Source organism: Pseudopipra pipra, chromosome W, assembly GCF_036250125.1.
Source record: "Pseudopipra pipra isolate bDixPip1 chromosome W, bDixPip1.hap1, whole genome shotgun sequence".
In the NCBI taxonomy this organism is placed as follows: Eukaryota; Metazoa; Chordata; class Aves; order Passeriformes; family Pipridae; genus Pseudopipra; species Pseudopipra pipra.
In genome coordinates this window covers 9,803,485-9,823,196 of record NC_087580.1, presented here as the reverse complement: position 1 = coordinate 9,823,196, position 19,712 = coordinate 9,803,485, and the positions used below count along the sequence as shown (strand labels likewise).

The following is a 19,712-nucleotide window of genomic DNA, read 5'->3' as shown; positions in this document are numbered from 1 at the left end:
TCCAAAAGCTCTGCACCCACAAGTCCGTGGGACACTTCACGACCTCCTGTCACCAAGGGGACCCTGTGACACTGGGGCACCTCGTGGTTATCAGTCTCTTCCAAACGTTGTGTGCAACCACAGAGAGGCAAAAAAACAGTGGAGCCTGAGCATAGTTGATCCAAACTATTCCCATCTGAAGATGTCCCTGCTAACAGAGGTCCTGTGTGTTCCCTCTGCTCTCTGGGCACTTGCATCCTTTGAGAGCTGCCCATCACCCAGCACAGGGCAGGGCCTCTCCTGGAGGGGGGAGCAGAGACATCTTTCCTATATCACCTTGCTCAGAGCCCCATCCAACCTGACCTTGAATGTTTGCAGGGATGAGGCATCCACCACCTCCCTGGAAATGTGTTCCTGTGTTTCAGCATTCTCACTCTAAAATATTTCTTCTTTATCTCTAGTCTGAGATAAAGAAGTTTTTTTTTAGTTTAAACCCCTCAGCCCCTGTCCTATTGTGACAGGCCCTACTGAACCCTTTGCCCACATGTTTCTAGAAGCTGCCTTGAAGTCCTGGAAGGCCCCAAGGAGGTCTCCCCACAGCCTTTTCTTCTGCAGGCTGAAGAGCCCCCACTCTCTCAGCCTGTCTCCATGTGAGAGGTGCTGCAGCCCTGGGATCCCCTTGGTGGTCTCCTCTGGAAGTGCCCCAAGAGATCCGTGTCTTTGCTGTGCTGAGGAGCCCATGGAGCTGCAGGAGATGCCAAGGCTGGCAGGGGAATCCCCCCAAGCCATTGCCATTGCGGGCGGGTGCGTTGCAGACAGCCAGAGGAGCCCAGAGCTGGAGGCAGCACTGCAGGTGGGGTCTCAGCTGAGCGGAGCAGAGTGGCAGAACCCCCCTCCCCTGCTGCCCACGCTGTGGGATGAGCCCAGGACACGGGGGGTTGTGAGCTGTGAGCTCCCACTGCTGGCTCCCATCCTGCTTTTCATCCCCCACTGTCCCCATGGCCTTGGATGCAGGGCTGCTCTCCATCCCTTCAGCCCGAGCCTGGCCCTTGAGATCTGGGGGCATTTGACACCCGCTGGCCCCTTTGATCCCCTTTCCATCGCTCCCAGAGCACAGGGGAGGTCCAGGTGCTCCAGGGGCTGCCCCGTGGGCCTCTTGCCTTTCCCAGCCCCCAGCAGGGACATTCCATGATGCCCCAACCTGCACTGCTCAGAATGCACATGGAGGGGGTGAAGGAGATCTCGTGTGCAGAGACCCCCAGGAGCCCCCTGAGCCTCTCTGCTCATGGTGGGGGTGCGGCCAGAGAGGCACTGGGTGTGCTGGGGCTGGAGAAGGAGGGAACAGGGACATGGGGACACACATGGACATGGGGACACACATGGACATGGGAACACACACATGGACATTGGAAGACACAAATGGACACAGAGAGCATTTGCTTTGCATCAGGGGTTTATTGATCATTCCAGGGAAATTCCCAGGGTACCCAGGGGATCAGGGGGGTCCTCCAGAGATGATCATCTCCTCATGCCACTGGAGGGAGACAGGACATGGGTGTCACCACCACTTCCAGTCCTGAAAGACAGAGCCCAAAATGGGACCCCCGGTGTCCACCGGCACATGAGAGGGGCCTTGTCCTGACCCTCTCTCTGCAGGGACCCAGGGCAGAAGAAGGGAATTGGAACCCTGGATATACCTGGGACAGGACTTGGCTCCCAAGATCCATGGGGCCCCCAGAGCCTCTCCCCCTGGATGCCCTGAAGTCTCCCAGAGCCCCTCCCTGCCCTCATGGTGACCCTGAGGGTCTGCAGAGCCCCCTGAGTGCAAGGAAATGCTTGGAGGCAGCTCTGTCCAGTTCACCTGGACATGGATCAGGGACAGCCCACTTCGTGTCCCTCTGCGTTCCTCAAGCTCTGCCCACCCTGCAGGGCTCAGGAATCCCCCACGACCCCCTCCAGGACCCTTTGTGGGGAAGAGGACCCTCCATTATTTCTCACCTGGACAGGCAGCTCCACCTGGTCAGTCACGGGGCACTGGGAAGAAAGGCGGGGTTAGAGATACACTGGGGTGTACTGGTGTAGGAGACATGTCCAAGGCATGGGGGACGTGCCAGGGTTGAGAAGCCCAAAGGAGCATGCGTCTAAATGGATAACCCTATTGGTTAGAAGGTCACATGATATCAGGGTATAAAGGGAAGCGCCAAATTTGAAATAAACTCTCTTTGATCACCACCTCAGAAGAGCGTACATCCTTCTTTACCATGCAAAGTACCCGCCACGCTACATATGGCGCACCCGAACTAGGGACTTTTCAACTTATATAAAGTCAGTTTAGCATATCCTGAATTGGGCACAAAAATTGGCAATTCTGGTAGTCTCAATTTTATCGAGACGGGAATTTTCACCGAAAAAACGCAGGCGTCTTTAAGTCGTTGTCTCAGAGCGTCTGAGAAACGCAATCCTAGTTTAGTGAGCTCCAAAAATATAAGAGATAGTGCACAGGAAAAGAAGAGAGAAGACAAGAAGAAAAGAAAAAAACGGCAGATCGAGGCGGCCAGATAGGGCGGAGTGTACTCCAACATATGCCGGAGCGGTGAGTCACGCTGAGAGGCAGCGCCGACATCGCACATGGCAAGGACTTTTCCCTAACCGGTGCAGTGCCTGCAGCTCGGAGACCCGGGCAGCGGAGCACCTTAAAACCGCCAGAGGAAGCCCCGCTACCCGTCGCTTGCCATGGTTCGGCCATGTGCATAAAAAGCAGTTCCGCCGCTGCCGCATTCCAACATCCTCAGTGCTACCGCCAGACCCTGCGAAGCCCGCATCGTTTTCTGCCTAGCAGAAACTGCTGCAGCTCACCGCCACGCCCGCCGCCCCTGCCAGCTCCGTAGCACGCTTAGAAGCCACACCGCATCCCCGCCGTGCCCCCCCCGCACCACATTCAAAGCAGCGTGGGATATACTGAAGCCGAAGTGTGTGCTGCGCCGCGACTTCCCGCCGCAGTGCCGGAACCCCCGCACTGCCCAGTGAACTGCGGGAACCCCGGAGCCGCTTCCAGCCGCTGCCGGAGAGCCCCGAGCCCCCCACTGTGCAGAGGGAACCCGTGCCGAAAGCCGCCACGCGCCTGAGCCGCGCTGAGCTGCCCGCGCCTGCCGCTGTGTCACCGCCACCCTGGTGCCGGCAGACACTGCTTGAAGACACCGCCAATGCCCGCCCCCACATGGCGCTGCCGCCGCCATGTGTCCGCAGACGCCGCTGCCGCCGCCCCACCACAGACGCGCCGATCGCCTGCCGCTGACCACCTGCCGCCGCCGCTCGCTGCCAGCGCCTGCCACAGCCCGACCGCCGCTGAGCCCGACCGCCTCCACCAACAGACAGCGCCTCTGTCACCCACGCGGAGAACCAGGACAAGCCAGCAAATAGCAAAGACTCTCCAGCAGCGCACGTCTACAGCACCGAGATTCACAGGTAAAATGGGAAATTTTCTCTCCACTGAGATATCACAGGACACAGATGCACTGGCTATCCTGCTAAAACCATATCACATACAAGCTACAAGGGCAGAACTAACAGAACTGGTACGCTTTATTAAGGCAGCTGTACCTGAACTGCCATTAATTGAAGCCCTTCACATAGAAATATGGGACAAAATAGGAAACCTTATAAAACAGAAAGCGCAGGGGGGAGACCCCCAAGCTAACAATGCTTTTCCAGCCTGGCAAGTCATAATGTCTGCACTAAGCAGAGCACACGAACGGACAACACATGCATCCAACACCAACACACACCCCCCCACTCACGCTGCTGGCAACAGCCTGACTTTTAGGCGTGGGAAGCTTAAACACACAAAGTCCGGCAGGGGGAGGGAGAAGAGCTGTTCGTGATTTAAGTTTCGGGTCAGGAACCAGGAGCCAAAGGGATGCAGGTCAGCGGGAAGGGACGGGGCCTGTGATGCGAGATCCCAGCCCATGGGACCAGCGCAGAGGGCCCTTTAATAGCGATGGGGGGGGCAACCCAGCATATTTGCCACCCCGCACCGCGGATGATCGCCGGCCATGTGCCCCGGGATGGGTGCCACCATCCTGCCCGCCACATGGACCGGAAACCGACCCGTCTCTTCCGGCCCCAGAGCTGCCCCGCCCCACCCATAGGCACAAAGTAGGAGGTAAACCCCCCCCCTCGCTGCCCCCACCACCCCCCACAAGGAACCGGGTTCACTGGGGCCACAGGGGGGGAGGAATGGGGGGATGAGGAGAAGAGACCAGGGATGGTTCTGCCGGGAGGGAGAGAAGTAGCAAACGGGGAAGGATCGGTTGATAGGTATGCCACACGATTGTAAGACAATGTGTGGCTGGCCAATTTTAGGGAGAATTGCTCTGCTTATGCCAGTGACCCACAGGCAGGTGTAACAGCACATCAGTTAACCGGGGATGCAAATTATAGTTCAATAGATACACAATATAAATACCATAGAGAGATATGCGGTGTAATAGCCAAACAAGTAGAATACAACAAAACCAGAGACATGCTGTATAAGCAATTGGCTTTTGAAAAGGCAGGCTCAAGCTGTGGACAAGCTTTGCAAACCCCTCCTGAAAGGGAAGGCTACAGCATTGCTTAGTTCAACCCTACCAAAGAGTTAGCTCTGTGAAACACCAATCTAACCCTTTTGCTATAACCCTAAAAGCCCAGTTAAGAGTAAAAGATGAGGCCAGACACAGAGCTAGTTGTGTTACATGTGATGACAGTAACCACACTCAGAGAGATTGTCCTTGGAGACCCTTAGCAGCAACATCCCACAACTACCTAAGCAGCAGGGAATGGGCTGAGTTATACCCAGGGTGCCATAAGCAAGGCAAAAGCTATGCCATAAGCATTGTACTGCTTGCTGCCGTGCTGCTTATCATCCCCTCTGCCACCTGCTTTCCCGAGCAAGAGAGGAAGCAGCTTAAGGCAAGCCACAATGTGCCAACAACCAGCCCCAAAAATACCCCTGTGTTCTGCATCCCCAAGAAAGGTGAGAAGTGGAAAACACCACAAATGTTAAGAGCAGAAAACACAGTCATAAAGCATGCGGAAGCCTTGCAGCTTGGACTGCCCCTACCTATAAAGCTTCCAGCAAATTGGCCTCTAATGATAATTGATTTAAAGAACTATTTCTTTACCATCCTTCTGCACCCTGAGAATGCGCCAAGGTTTGCATTTTCCATCATGGCCTTGAACAATGCACAGCCCATGCAAAACTATTGCTGGGTTGTCCTTCCTTGGAGGATGCAAAACAACCCGATGAGAAATCAGACAATTATCATACACCATCATGTAGATGACACATTAATAACCACGGCCACAAGAAATGAACTGCCATTTGTTATTACTGCTCTAACCAAAACTGTCCAAGATGCAGGACTTCAGGTTGTTTCAGAGAGGATCCAACCATCACAACCCTGGACTTATCTTGGACGGAGGATCACACAGCAAGAAATTTCCACACAGCCACTGCAGCTCGAGGTAAAGGACACTTTAACTTTATATGAGTTGCAAAAACTCCTGGGGGCCATAAATTGGTTAAGGCCTATTTTAGGCATAACCACAGAGGACCTACACCCTCTGTTTGTGCTGCTAAGGGGGGACTCCAGTCTAATGTCTAACAGGTCTCTGACAGCAGAGGCAAGGCAAGCGTTAGACATTTGTGCCAAGGCAATAGAGAATAGGCAGGGCAGGAGGAGAAATCCTGAGCTGCAAATCTGCCTAGCCTTAGTTCCCAGCAGGTACCAGCCATTTGCAGTCTTGTTTCAGTGGGATCAAACTGAGAAAGGCCCGCTGCTAATTCTGGAGTGGCTCTTTCTGCCCCACACACCACCTAAGACTGTGTGGCCCATTAACAAAGTGTTTGCTAAGCTTGTCATTAAAGGCAGAGGATGACTGCAGGAACTGGACGGAAGGGATCCTACCATCACCTACATCCCAGCTATGAAGGACAATTTGAATTGGATGCTGGCTGAGGATGCGGGATTCCAATCTGCCTTAGCAAGCTTTAGTGGTAATATTTCAATCCATCTCCCTAAACACAGATTGTGGGCAGAAATCAGTAATTTGCCTTCAAAGGCCACTACCAGATGCAAAAATAAACCAGTAAAAGGCCTCAGAGTCTTCACACATGCATCTGGAAAAAACATGAAAGGCTGCAATGACTTGAGTAAATCCTGCCACAGAACAGTGGGAATGAGAACTACAGAACATGAACCAAACTTCTGTACAGGTTCTGCAACTGACTGCCATTCATATTGCCTTGAGAAAATTTTCTGAACAACCTTTTAATGTTGTAACTATGCCTGTTATACTGAAAGGTTAATTCCCCGTCCTGAAAGTTAGTTTCTTTGAGATATTGTTAACCCTCACCTGTTTTTTGAAATGCGTTCTGTTTGGTTTCTTGTGATTCATAGAAGGTTTGATTTCTATATAATACACACAAAATCACATGCTAACATGCCAGGGCCAATGACTGACAGATCCACAAAATATAACTCCACAGCATCCACTGAACAAAACACCAAAAGTGTAAAACACACTAGCTTAGTTGCTTAGCAACCTTGGGTACTCCAAAGCAGATTAACACTAATAATAAATCGACTCCACTTCCTATCAAATAGAAAAATTCTCATGTCACAAACATTCCACACTAACCCATAAGACAGGCAATTATTGAAAAAGCACATCACACACTGAAACACATGTTCAATGAACAACAAAAAAGGGGGAGAATCTGTGTAGCCCGCAAGAACATCTGTAAAAAGCTATGTATGTTATCAATTTTTTAAATTGTGACAGCACTGAAAAGAGTAAGTATGAAAGGCAACATAGGCCCCAGGCTTGTGCCTCTCCCAAACCACTGGTCATGGTAAGAAACCTGAATTCAGGACAGTGGACGAGATCCCTAGATTTTGTGACTTGGGGGGGAAGCTATGCCTGTGTGGCGACGGGAAAAGAACTTAAGTGGATTCCTTCCAGGTGTGTAAAACCCTATTCAGGTATACAACCACAACAGCAAGAACCAGAGTAACGCAGAAGTTATAAAAAAGTTATGTTTATATTTCAGGTTTACATTAAGGGACGACCAATGTGGTAAAAAGCAGTCTGTAAAAAATCTGTATGTGAGATGAAGGAGTGGCAGCCGCCGATGAATGAAAATGAATGAAAAGAGTGAATGAATAAAAAAAAGTTGTTTGACTGGACAAATATTAAAACACAAAACACCTCACAAAATAACATTACCTCTGCCACAAGGTCACTTTAAAAGAATTTAGTTTTGCTAAGTTTATCCTGTTTCTTAAATAAGGTTGAACTCCCCCAGTTAATAAAAACCCTCAGATTAATAAAGGTTATAAGTTTATACACGGTTGGGCTAAGGCCCCTAGGTTAATAAAGTTATTTCTCCAAGTTGCAGTACCCTTTAGGAATATAAGAAAGTTTTATAAGGTTTACCACAGAGGTATAAGAGGCCAAAGCAAGCGATGTGCTGGGTCATTGCAAGATTTAGTAGTTTACAATGCATTGTTCTGATTGTTTGCACTGTTGTTATTACACTGATTTGTGACCTTCTTAAATAATTGAGAGGGGGGTGATGTAGGAGACGTGTCCAAGGCACGGGGGACGTGCCAGGGCTGAGAAGCCCAAAGGAGCATGCATCTAAATGGATAACCCTACTGGTTAGAAGGTCACATGATATCAGGGTATAAAGGGAATCGCCAAATTTGAAATAAACTCTCTTTGATCACCACCTCAGAAGAGCGTACATCCTTCTTTACCATGTAAAGTACCCGCCACGCTACATACTGGGGCCATGACAGGGGACATAGGTAGCAGGGGAAGGCAGAAGGGGCAGAGGGAACAAAAATCGAGGAATTGGATGGGGTGTCAAGGAGGGGGATTTGGGGACACCACTGTCCTGGGCAATGGGAAAGGGAAAGGACTGGGGGGAAAGCAGGGAGGAAATGGATGGGAAATGATGTCCTGAGTGTGTACTGGGGTGTACTGGGATGGATGGGATTACAGTGGGGGCCCGGAGAAAGAGGCCTCCCCAGGAAACACTGGGGTGCCTTGGATGGTCGTGGCCATGAGAGAGGAGGGTCTGGGCCCAGAACAACTCCTGGCACCCACCTGGCCATTCGTCTCTCCCCTGATGATGCCTCCCTGAGGAGAGACACTGAGAGGTCACTGGTCACTGGGGTGTCCCTAGTCTCAGTAAGGGATGGGGGGACCAAACTGCCCCCCAGTTCCCAAACCAGAAGTTTTATGAGAATTAACAATCCAGAAAAGCTCATCCCATCTGCAGGGAGTGGGAAGGGGCATCCAGACTTCAGCCTGGCATCCTTCCCAAGAATATTGTGGGACTGGGAGAGGACAAAAGGTAAATCTGATAACCCCCATAACTCCATAACCCACTTCCAAAGCCAATCCCTGCAGGATCACCACTCACTTCTGCTGCACGGTCAGTCAAGGAACCTTCTGCAAGACTCCTGGACTCCTCTGCCTTGTTCTTGAGCTGAGGGATCCTGAAAAACAGGAATTTTAGAACTCCTCTTCCCAGGAGCTTTCCCAGGCACACTGATCAAAGGACACTTTGTTTGGTTTAACTTCAGTTTTTTTATATTTCTTTTTTCAAGAGTCCCGTTTGCAGCTCCTTGGAGAAGCTGCAGCAGCTCAAAGAAATGAGTTACCCCCAAATTCCCCAGAAAATGAAGACTCCCAAGCACTGTCCAAGCAGGGAAGTTGGGCAATTCCAGGGTAGCAACTACAGCTTTTCTCCTGCCACTCTCCTACAGCTCCTACCAGTTGTATCCAAGCCAATCCCGACTGGAATCACAGCCATGGCAAAGTTCTATGGAATGGAATCAATCCCAGATGGAATTTTTCACGAGCTCAGCTCAGCTGTTCCTTTTTCCCTCCTCACCTGCTGTTCTCCTTTTTGTTCTCATCCTGAAAGATGGAAAATGCCCGAGTGGCAGGGACAGCACCATCAGCTTTCAAACATCCATCAGGCTCTGAAAAATAAGAGAAAACCAATGTTATCTTCACCCAACAAAGATTATTTCAACAGCCCCATTTCCCCCCCTACCCAGGCCCCTCCACCTGCAGAATTCCCACTCAAATCCCCTTTCCAATAAATGCTTGGAAATCAGATTTTTCCAGCCCAAAGCCACTTGGGAAATCTCTCTGTGCTCACTCTTGTAAAACCTTGGGTTTCAGCCTGTCCTGACTCTCACAGCAAGGCCTGATGGGACGTGGAAATGGGAAATAAAGGATGGAATAGCATGGATTGGGAAAAGAAATAGCACACACCATTTTTCCTGCAAAGGGCTTCCAGTTCGACGTTGCTGCTTTCCAGGGGTGATGGTTGAGGCAAGATGGGCATTTGAAATATATCCATGAGAAAGTCTAATAAATGAAGAAAAATGGAAGGGAAAATGAAGGGAAAATAAAGAATAAATGAAGGAAAAAAAAAAGTGAAGAAAAAAAAACTACCTACAGGAATAACATTCCCAGCAAAAGAAATTTTCAGAGCTTCTTCCATTGTGTTGTAGACAAATCGAATGCCAATTAATTATAACAGTCTCAAAAGGTAATTAATTATAATGGTCTTATCATTTATCAAATGCCAGTAACAATTGTTCCTCCCAGATACATTTAACCCCCCCCAGACAACTGAACAGACACAGGGAGGTCCAGTTTGGCCACCATACACCTTCCAAGGTCTCCCAAGGGGGCAAATTCTCCTTTAATTTCCCAGATTTTTGGAAAACTTGGATATTTGAAAAACTAACAGATGCCACAAGTTTTGGGGGATTATTTTTTGTTTTCTTTTCAGAGAGGTTTGTTCAGCTCAACATCAACCAAGAGCTGACAACTTCCAAATTGGTCTGTTGCCTACAAACAGCAGTGACAGGAGCAGCTCAGAGAACACACTCCCAACGAAGCCTGGCAGGGCCTTCTCCAGGAATTTATGGGATGTGGCTGCTGTTAAAGCCTTCTCTAGGGATTTCTGGGATGTGGCTGCTGGGATGCTGTTAAAGCCTTCTCCACGGATTTCTGGGATGTGGCTACTGGGATGCTGTTAAAGCACCTCTTTCTGCCCCAAAGTTCTGGGTCATCCACATCCCATATTTTGGTTTCATATTTTCCTCATTGATTGAACGGTGCACTTGCCCGTCACTAAAGAACTTCCTTGGCTAGTGGAGCACTCGGATTTCCAGGCCAGATCCCACTAACTCCAGAGGAAGCAGGATGTTATTCCCAGATCTTACCCAAGGCTTCCTTCATGTGCCCTGTGGGCAACGGCTGAGCTTTCAAGAGCGTTGCCCACATCCATCCTCCCAGAGAGGTGTTCGAGGTGGCCTGGGAAACATTTCCAGAGGCTGAAAAGGGCAACAGAGATCAGATCATTCCTGAAGGAGCCCGGGATTGTTTACAGACATTCCAGCAGCAAGGAAAATGTCAGTGAGGAGAAGTGAACGAGGTGAGCGGTGGGAACGACAGCACGGGATTTGGGGATTTTGGGAGGGATTTTTGGCTTGTTCAGAGACATGCACGGTAGGTTCCCAAGGGAAACCGCCCTGAGGGGCAAGGGAGACCTGGGACAGCTGGGTGGCCCCTGAGGAACCTGTCTGCAATTCACAGGAATGATTATCCCAGCGCGGACAAACAGGGATCTCCTGACTGCCCTGGGAAAGGAACTGCACGGGAGGTGGGAACAGGGGCTGGATCCGTGGAAGGGAGGGAGAGACCTTGCCCAGAAGGTGGGAACAGGGGCTGGATCCGTGGAAGGGAGGGAGAGAGACCTTGCCCAGACACACAGGGATGGAGCTGGGGAAGTCAAAAAGCTTTGCCAGGGCTGGAACCAGTGTCCACACGCAATTATTGATCCCCAGCCAGGACCAGTCACACCAACAGCATCAGTGTCCATCCAAACTGGGCTCCTCACCTTCCTTCACATCCACAGCAGGAGTTAATCCAGTGGATCTCTTGTTAGGGTGCCTTCAGAGGAAAGAGTGAGAACATTAGCTTGGAATAAAAGCTGTTTAAATCCCATTTTAATCTCTAAGTGAAGTGAGAAGTCCTTTAGAATATTATTAAATATCAACCCCTGAAAGATCCTCCTACAACTGCCAGTGAATACAAAACCTGGAAGGCAGCAGAGTTCTTTAGAAAGGTTAAAATGCATTCAACACTCTCCTTGGCCACAGTTTGCCTCCAAGGAATTCCATGATATGAGTGAATAACTGGTTCCAACTTGGCCAAGCCTACTCAGCCACCCTCCCTTTGCCAGCCTGGGTTTCTCCCTCTGCCCCCAGTTCTGTGTCCTCTATTGGCCCAGTCCCACAGCAGAAGTGCAGCAGAAAAATACCAACAATTTTATCCTTCTCTGGAGACCTCGGAGTGGGATCTGCATGACCAAGGCATTCCTGGTGTTTATTCCAGGGACAGCCAGGCAGTTACACACCCAATTCCCTCTTATCATAATTAAACCACAGCGGGTTAAAGGAATTAAACACTGCAGTGAGGACTAAGTTTGCTCCGTGCCTAACAAATACCAGTTTCCACAGGCAACTTCAGGTGGGTGGGTTTGTTTTTTTCTTTTCAGAAGGGGTAGAAAGACTCCTTTTTAGTTCATTCCCAGCCAGTGTAGGCGCTGAGGACACAAATGGAAGGAGCCTGTTCATACTCACTGTTGAGCTGAGTTGGGATGTGCCTGTTCCTGAGCTGAGACAGCACTGAAGGGAGGGTGCACCAAACTCTTCTGGAGCTCCCCAAGCTCTGGCTGAGCTCTGGCTGTGTCCTTCTCCTCCCTTCCTTCCCACAGGGAGGCTGATGGGACCCGGCGGCCGAGGGGCTTCACTGGTGGCAGGGTGGGAGCAGGGGCTGGGCCAACACTGGACTGGGGCTGCTCTGGCACCTCGGGCACACCTGAGGTTGGAACGTGTGCCACGCAGTCCCCTGGCAGGGCTGTGCTGGGCCTGGTACATGGGGGCACCTTTAGGGGTGAGAAACGACGCTCAAACATCCCACAAAGTCCGGCCAAGAAACGTCCTTCGACACCCAAACCCCCCCCCAGGTACAGTCATTGCCATTTGCCCTTCAGTTCTGCACGACCAGAGCAGCTTGTCACACTTTGGAGAACTTTCTAAAATTGGACTCTAGAGATACAAACCCAAACTTGGGGGTGTAACCACTAAAATCTGAGTATTCCAAGTTGCTCCAGGTGCCTGTATCAGTATTGCAGCCACAACTTCCAGATTTGGTGAACAATCCACTCTGGTTCCTCAAGCACGGTTCAATTTTGTGGGACAAATCCCATGCCCATCCCAGGACACACTCACCACCCTCTGGATCGGTTCAGCTCCTGGTTCCAGCCTGGTTTCCTCCAGGCCTTTGCTCAGCTCTTCCAGCCTCTTCTGCAGGGCCTGGAGTTCCAGCATAGCCAACTCCTTTTTCCTCAGGAAGTCTCTCTCCTCTTCCACTAATGATTAAACAACGATATTCAATGAAACAATCAATCCTGGGTTTCTCAATGTGGTCCTTACAAGCTGCTTGCATTTCAAACAGATATATTTGGTCTGCACCACAATATTTAGCACTAATTGCTCACTGTCCCTCGGGAGAAACACCACCAGGACAACCGGGGCTCAAAAAGACAAACCCAGGGGATGAGCTGAGCCAGGAAGGAGTTGTTTGGAGAGGTGGAAAAAGAGGGATACCCAGTTGTTGCTGCCTCCTGAGGCACTCGTATCTCCTGAAGTATCTCTGGGCCCTCAGCTCCTCGAAGCAGAGCTCGGAGCCCTCGCACAGCAGCAGGTTCTTGGCATACATCGGGACCTGCTCACACTCAGCAGCGCCAGGAGAAGGTGGCTTGGAAAGAACCTCGGATTTGGAGATGTAGGTGATGTACCTCCTGGGAGGAAAAAGCAGGAAAGGGTCAGGTTTGCTGGATTTTATCCTCGGGGCAAGTTCGCTCTTGTGGAAAGTATTGCAGAAACATGGTTGATAGAAAGAGGACATGAGAGAGATGCTATAGCTCTGGTCCCACGGTAAGAGAAAACTATCAGAAGGTCACTGTGTTTGAGAAACTGTGTACGTGACAGAAGAATAGAATAAAGCGGATGGGAAAGCAGAGCAAATAGCAAACAAGTATCCACAAGAAGGTTAAAGAAACAGCATTTGCGCAAATATAACTTAGGTAATTAGAAGCCAATGATGAGCTTAGCTTTTGTAATATGTATGAAGCTAATTTGTAACCTTTATAAGCACAGAGCACGCAGCAATGAAGTTGGATAAGCCATGATCAATTGCGTGGTCGTGTAAATTGATATCCCGTCGTCTACAACACGCTCTCACACAGTGTGGCTTTAAAAACACCCCACCCAGACACTTAACAGGGCTGAGAACCAGCAGCATCAGGACCCTAAAGCAGAGCAGAGGGGATAAAACATCAAACTAAGAAAGAAAATAAAATCCGAGCAGCACAACTGGCACAGAATCCACTGATAATATTATTCCTTCCAAGAATAATGACATAATTCCTCTGGAGATGTGGTGCAGCAGGAAAACATCAGGAACAGCTGTAAGACACACCACACTCCTGTATTTTATCTTTCTTTTTCAGTCAAGCTCATCAATCCAAACTTTTGATGAAGCATCTTTCCCCCAATGCCCAAATTCTTCATAATTTATCTGATTATTGCAGGGATTAACATTTGAACCATCTTTTTGAGGAGCCATTTGATTCACAGCATCGAAAGTCTAAAGTGGTTTTACAGCAGCAGCACCTGGGACAGAAAACATAATATAGATATTTCTACTCACTAAATGAGCAGAAATCATTTGTTCACTGATGCATTTTTATTGACTCGAAGCATTGGAAAATTAGTAACTTGTTTTGAATACAGTCTCCTTAAGAATTTTTAATATGGTCAGGAAAACAGGGGAAAAATGAAGCAGAAAACTTGTTTTCTTCAACGGCAAAACTGATTGAGTTAAAGATTCCTTTAGTGGAGTTCCAACTCAGACAGGTGTTTTTAGCCTCACCTTGCAAAGGAGGATTCCCAGGATCAGAACTCTGCAACCAGCTAAATTGCAAAAAAATGCCAGTTATTACCATGAAATCCTCTGCCTCCCTCTCCTCCCACCTCCCAGGAACCTTGGATTTCCTACTGCAATCGTGCCCTGAAAAGTAACAGTGACAACCAGGATTTTTATTGTATGTGGACATCTCCTGTTCCCTCCACAGCTACAAAACTAAAAAGGCTGCAAAGGGCAGCAGGAGGAGAAAGTGGGGGGTTTGCTTTACATTTTACATTACATTCCACATGGCTTCTTGCATTTAACTCCTCCCAGTTAAATGCTGAAAACTCCAAGACTCTGAGCTCAGGGATTTGGTTTCTGGGCCCTATTTCACTGAAGACACTCTGGGCCAGTTTTTCTCCATATACCTTCCAAAACACCCAACAAATATTGACCAGCAGAGAAGCATTTCATTAACATTTAGTAAAAACAACCATTGATCTGCCTCTGCTGCAGCAGAGAAAATAACGAGCCACGCGCCACGCCTGGTTAATTAGGACTAATAATGAGCATTATGGGTGAGGAGAAGAGGTCGCAGAGTTACCAGTGGAGCTGCTGCAGGTTCTCTCGGGGCTCTGCCTGGTTGTGGAGCCCTTTCTGGAGCACAGCCCCTGCCCCCTGCATGTTGCCTTCACTCAGCAGCTGCTGAGCCCAAGCCACGTAGAAATCCGAGGACTTTGCTCCGATTCCCCGCCCGTGCAGGTACTCAAAATACTGGCCAGGGGGAGAGATGAACTCTGCCTGCCCAGGAGAAGGTAGCACAAGCCATAAGAACTGTCCCAGGGCTCCAGCGGGTCTGGCCCTTGGTAATTCCGGATCTGAGCCTCGTGGCTCCTGCAGGGAAAAGGGCAGGGAAAAGCGTTGGGATCGTGGAGGAGCAGGAAGAGCCCCGGGGGGAACCGAGCCCCGTGAGCCCCCGGGCCCCAGCACAACTCCGTGGGCCGCGCCCCCCTCCCAGTCTCGTTATCCCGATCCCAATCCCACTAATCCTAGTATCGCTCTCATCCCCTGTCCGCGGCCATCCGCTCCGACCGCTCCCGCCATTCAAACTGGCCGCCCCACGGCCCCCCTACGCCTGCCCATTGGCTGCCCTGACCTGCGCACCGCTCTCCCATTGGTCACTGCGCGGCTCGCCCCGCCCTCCATCGGCAGCACCACGGTTCCATTGGCTGGATCGTCTGTCAATCTCGCCGGGACCGCTGCCGTGAAGTCCGAGGGGGGGAAACGAAACATGAAATAAAATGAAAAATAATAAAAAAAAAAAAGCTGAAAATAAAATAAAATAAAATAATAAAATGGAAAATAAATAAAATAAAATAAAATAAAATAAAATAAAATAAAATAAAATAAAATAAAATAAAATAAAATAAAATAAAATAAAATAAAATAAAATAAAATAAAATAAAATAAAATAAAATAAATACAGTGGAAAATAAAAAATAAACAAAAAAATTAGAAAATAAAATTAAAGAGAATAATGAAACAAAAAATTAAAACGAAAGGAAAATTAACCACTGTTTGTGGTTGGGAATGAGCAGCTGGATCTCCCCCAAGGCTGTGCTGTGGATTTGGGTCCTGTCTGGCCACAGGTCTGTGCAGCAGCTGGAGACTGGGAGGCTTTGGGGGCTGTGCTGTCTCAGCCTCCTGTTTTATTGTCACTGGGGAGTGTCACCTGCATCCCACTGGAAGGAAAAACTGGGGAGAGAGTGGTAGGTGGGAGGACCATTTCTAGATGTGCCCTTGGATTCCCATTCCTCCTGGTGGGTCTGTGCTGCCTCAAGTACAAAGGAAGTAACTCTTGGAGTAGCTGTTTGTTCACCTGTTGGGCTTGGACATGACATTCCAGGGAAGCTGCACTTGCTGCAGTGGCTGGAGTGAGAAGCAGCTGAAGGTGTTTGCTCTCTGCTCGTTCCCCACCTTCCCCTCAGTTCCCTGCAATCCAGGTACTCACACCTCACCTTTGCATTTTCCAAGGGAAAACCCCTTGGAATGGTCTCTAAGTGTGGCAGGGAGATCTTCTGTGGTTGGAATTTATCGGGAGGATCCAGTCACCGAGGAGAGATCCCAAATGTCCTCCCCTGGCTCCCTGAGTTGAGAGGATGGTGTTCCTCCAAGCCCAGATGCAGTTTGGGTGGTCCTGTGTGCTCCTCTTGCTGGGAATGTATTTGTGTTGCAGCTCAATAAAGTCCATTTCAGTGGTGATTGGGTATGACTTTTGTGTGTAATAAAAGCCCCTGCCTGTTCCTCTTGACTCTTCCCCCTCCTTTTTAACCCCAAACCTTTCCCTTCCAGCCCACTACAGATTCCCTGATTTTTAACACAAACTGTTCGTTCTTCTCCTCTAGAGATTCCCTCAGATTTAACCCCCAAAGCTTTCCCTACCCCTCCAGGGAGGGAATGGACATCCTGAGGTGAACAGTGGTGGACAGTTAAACCTCCCAGGCACCTCCAGCCCCCTCCCCAGAGTGGCAGCACCAGGAGCAGAAAAGGTCTTGTCTCTGTGTAAACCCCACCCAGCAATAACAAAAACACCTCTGTTATCATCCCTGTGTTCAGCACAAATCCCAAACAGCCCCACACCAGTCCCTGGGAACAAAAGGAACTCTGCCCCAGCCCAAACCAGCACACAGGACCCAAACTACCCTGGAACTTCCTCCTCTGAGTGGTAAAGGAGACAGGGAGGAGTGGGGCCAACCACAAGGGCCAGACAGTGTTCAAAACAACTGCCATCAAAACCTGACAGCACTGAGGGAGCTTTCATCAGAAATGGCCTTGACTTCTCTACCCTCAGCTCCTGCAGCGATGTTTCTGATACAATGGCTTTGGAGCCCAGCCCCACGTGTTGCTGTATTGCACCTCCTTTATCTCAGCTTGTTCTAATATTTGATCACCCTCATTGCAAAAAGCTACCAAAAACCTTTTTTCACACATTTATTGGGAATTTCTCATGTTGCAGCTTGGGCCTGTTACCTCTTACCTGACGAAGGCACATCTCCAAGAAGATGGAGAGAGAAGTGTAGCCAGGACACTGAGCCCCAAACCAGTCCCCGAGTCTTACAGACATTGTTACCTGGGGGGGGGGGTGGGGTGGGGGGGGTGGAGTCTCCATCCTTGGGGATATTCAAAAGCCCCTGGAGGAGGTTCTGGCCACCCAGCTCCAGGTGTCCCATCTGGGTTGGACCAAATGATCTCTGGAGGTCCCTTGCAACCTCTCCTTGTCTGTGTTTCTGTGATTCTGTACAGGGCACGAGACATCTGAAACCACAAGTTTCAGAATCTACAAAGTCAGATGTAGCTGGATCTCTACCCAATTCCTGTGTGTGTTTAATTTTCACTTCCTTTGGCTCTTTAGTCTTTTGCAGCTGTGCCGATAGAAAGTGCATCAGAAGACGAGGGCACTGACACAGATGCACAGACAACTCCTGAGCAGGTGAATCATTGATCAACAAAATTAAAGTCTGGCTCTCATTACATTTCTCTTGAGCTTGGCCCCCCACCTCCTGCACTCCCTGAGCTCGCTGTGTTGGGAAGTGCTCGTGCTGCTGGAAGACTGAGACAATTTTTAGGGCTTTTCTCCCTCCTGTGAGCGGGTTCCTGCTGTGCCAGGGCAGATCCATCCACTGCCCGGTTTTAACAAGTGAAGGCAGCAGCAGCCAAAGTGCAACTGAATTACCCAGCGAGCTCTACACAAAGTCTCAGGGCAGTGTCCTGGAAATCGTGGATTTTAAGTGAATGAGCCTTTCCAGCAGCAGCACAGCTGGGCCCTGGGTTCAGAACCAGAGCCTCGATCCCACTGTGGTTTCTGCACTCCAGCAGAGCTCTGCCCTTCCTGTGTGCCAGGAATTTGGAGGCTGCTGCTGTTCTTTCCAAATGTGTTGATGTTGATGAAGTCCTCCAGGACAGGGGAGGGATGATGAGCTTCCCCAGCTGTTCTTCACACAGACAGTCCATGGGTGAGGGTCAATGAGATGGCTGGAATGGAGCTTGAGGCCGGAATACTTTTAACACAGCTCAGACAGGAAACCAAGGCCAAGCCTGAGCTGACATGGAAGTTCTGGAATGTAGATGGAGCTCCTGAAGCCCAACTGGAGTTTCAGGGTATCTGGATGGAGCTGAGCTCCCAGTTGCCCTGTTAGGGTGAGTAACAGGGAGGCCGACAGCACACTCTACTGGGTGCAAGAGCTGAGAGCATCAAAAGAGGGAAAATTGTTCCCACTCTTTTTTTTTGTGTTTCAAGTGAGGGAAATAGTTCAAAATTGCCTTTGGATAACACCTGAACACTGTTCCTTGTAATCTCCTCGATCAGAGCAGGGACTCCAGGGCATGGTGAGCAGCAATGGCTTCTGCCCTGCTTATTCTGCCCTGCTCTGGTCATTGGAACCCAGAGACTCAGACACCAGTTGCCACCAGGAGCTGCCCAGCGAGGGCACTGTTGGTTTCTGTGAGCTCAGGCCGGGGGCTGTGTGTCAGAGGCACTTGCTGGGGCTTTGTTCTGTCACAGCCCTGCAGGAGCTGCTGGGCCAGGACCTTCAGGAAGGTGAGTTGGGCTCCAGGCTCAGCTGGGGTGGGCATCCCAGTGCTGTCATCAGCCTTCAAGGAATTTTGGGGCTGCATCCCCCCCTTCACCATGGGATGGGCACCATGCCCCAGACCCACAGCTTGCAAACGCCTTTAACCTTCCTTACTTCCTCCTCCCCCCAGCTCTCTGAGCTAATTTTAGCTGCCCGCAACACCTAAACTCAACCCCAGCTTTGAAACAAGAACTGGTTCTTACTGGTCCCTTCCTCTGCCCTCCCCTGCAGCAGCTCCATCGCAGCAGCTGAGTCTTCCCCTGTGCAAACCAAGCGAGTTCCTGCTCAGGCTGGGAACTGGAGAGAGGCAAGTGCCTGATTTGGGGTAGTTTCCTCCCAGGACATTCAAGCACCATTTCCCCTTGGCCAGGTTTAGGTGATTTCAGCCTTCAAAGAACCAGGACTCGCCTTGTTTTTCCAACTCAGCCTTGGCTCCTGCCGGCTCTGTGTGCCCTGGGAAGGTGTTGTCTCAAGGACTTGCACAACTGTGAGGTGTTTGCAGCCCCAGTCCCCACTCCAGACCCCCCAGGTCACCCCACAAGGTGCTGGACGGCCCTTCAGACCCACCTGAGCCCACCCCCTGTGTGCCCACTCTGTGCAGGGCAGATCGTGGAGCCCCTGGGACAGGGGATGGTGCCTCTGAACCTGCCTCCCAAAGGGGCTTCTGCCACCCCTGGGGGGGCACAGAGGGGACAGGGGCACCCTCAGCTCCTCCTGCCACGAGCTGATCTGGGACAACAGCCCCAGGTCCCGAGGCCTGGGCAGGTCCTGCTCCGTCCTGGGGCTTTGCCAGGATGCTCCCATGGTCAAAATATCAAACCACAAAAAGCTGATAATTCCTGAGACTACCCCCCCAGGCAGTCAGAGCCTTTTTCTAACCCTGTTCCTTTCCCCAAGGCTCGTTTCTGTTCACTGTTTCCTGTCCCAGCCTGTGCTTGCTCCCGTTACCACTGCTCCAACCTCCCACATTGGACATATTTTCTCTCCTGGTTCACTGTTTTTCCTAAATTCTTTTCCTGCTCTACCTTTCCCCAAGACAAAGTTAAAAAT

The 19,712-nt window shown here is 50.2% G+C and overlaps 2 protein-coding genes and 1 long non-coding RNA gene across 3 annotated transcripts in view; 1 reads left to right on the top strand and 2 right to left on the bottom strand.

Annotated features, from left to right (window-relative positions):
* Positions 1 to 17,564, top strand: part of LOC135406023 (neurofilament medium polypeptide-like) — a 187,087-nt gene extending 169,523 nt beyond the window's left edge. Inside the window, exon 12 of the mRNA XM_064640549.1 lies at positions 17,454 to 17,564. Within this exon, the coding sequence (XP_064496619.1) occupies positions 17,454 to 17,533 (80 nt within the window). The 3' untranslated portion in view covers positions 17,534 to 17,564. The remainder of the gene's footprint in view (positions 1 to 17,453) is intronic.
* On the bottom strand, positions 1,427 to 12,916 carry LOC135406051 (mitotic checkpoint serine/threonine-protein kinase BUB1-like). The gene is made up of 10 exons (XM_064640597.1): positions 12,729 to 12,916; positions 12,351 to 12,490; positions 11,700 to 12,004; positions 10,955 to 11,007; positions 10,278 to 10,388; positions 9,316 to 9,411; positions 8,927 to 9,017; positions 8,453 to 8,528; positions 1,978 to 2,013; positions 1,427 to 1,555 (listed from the first exon to the last, which is right to left on the bottom strand). The coding sequence occupies exons 1-10, from the start codon at positions 12,838 to 12,840 to the stop codon at positions 1,538 to 1,540; spliced, it is 1,038 nt and encodes a 345-aa protein (XP_064496667.1). The 5' UTR covers positions 12,841 to 12,916; the 3' UTR covers positions 1,427 to 1,537.
* On the bottom strand, positions 13,403 to 15,198 carry LOC135406207 (uncharacterized). The gene is made up of 3 exons (XR_010426225.1): positions 14,636 to 15,198; positions 14,056 to 14,096; positions 13,403 to 13,432 (listed from the first exon to the last, which is right to left on the bottom strand). It is a non-coding gene; the product is annotated as an uncharacterized LOC135406207 (long non-coding RNA).
* Positions 17,565 to 19,712: the final 2,148 nt, after the last annotated feature.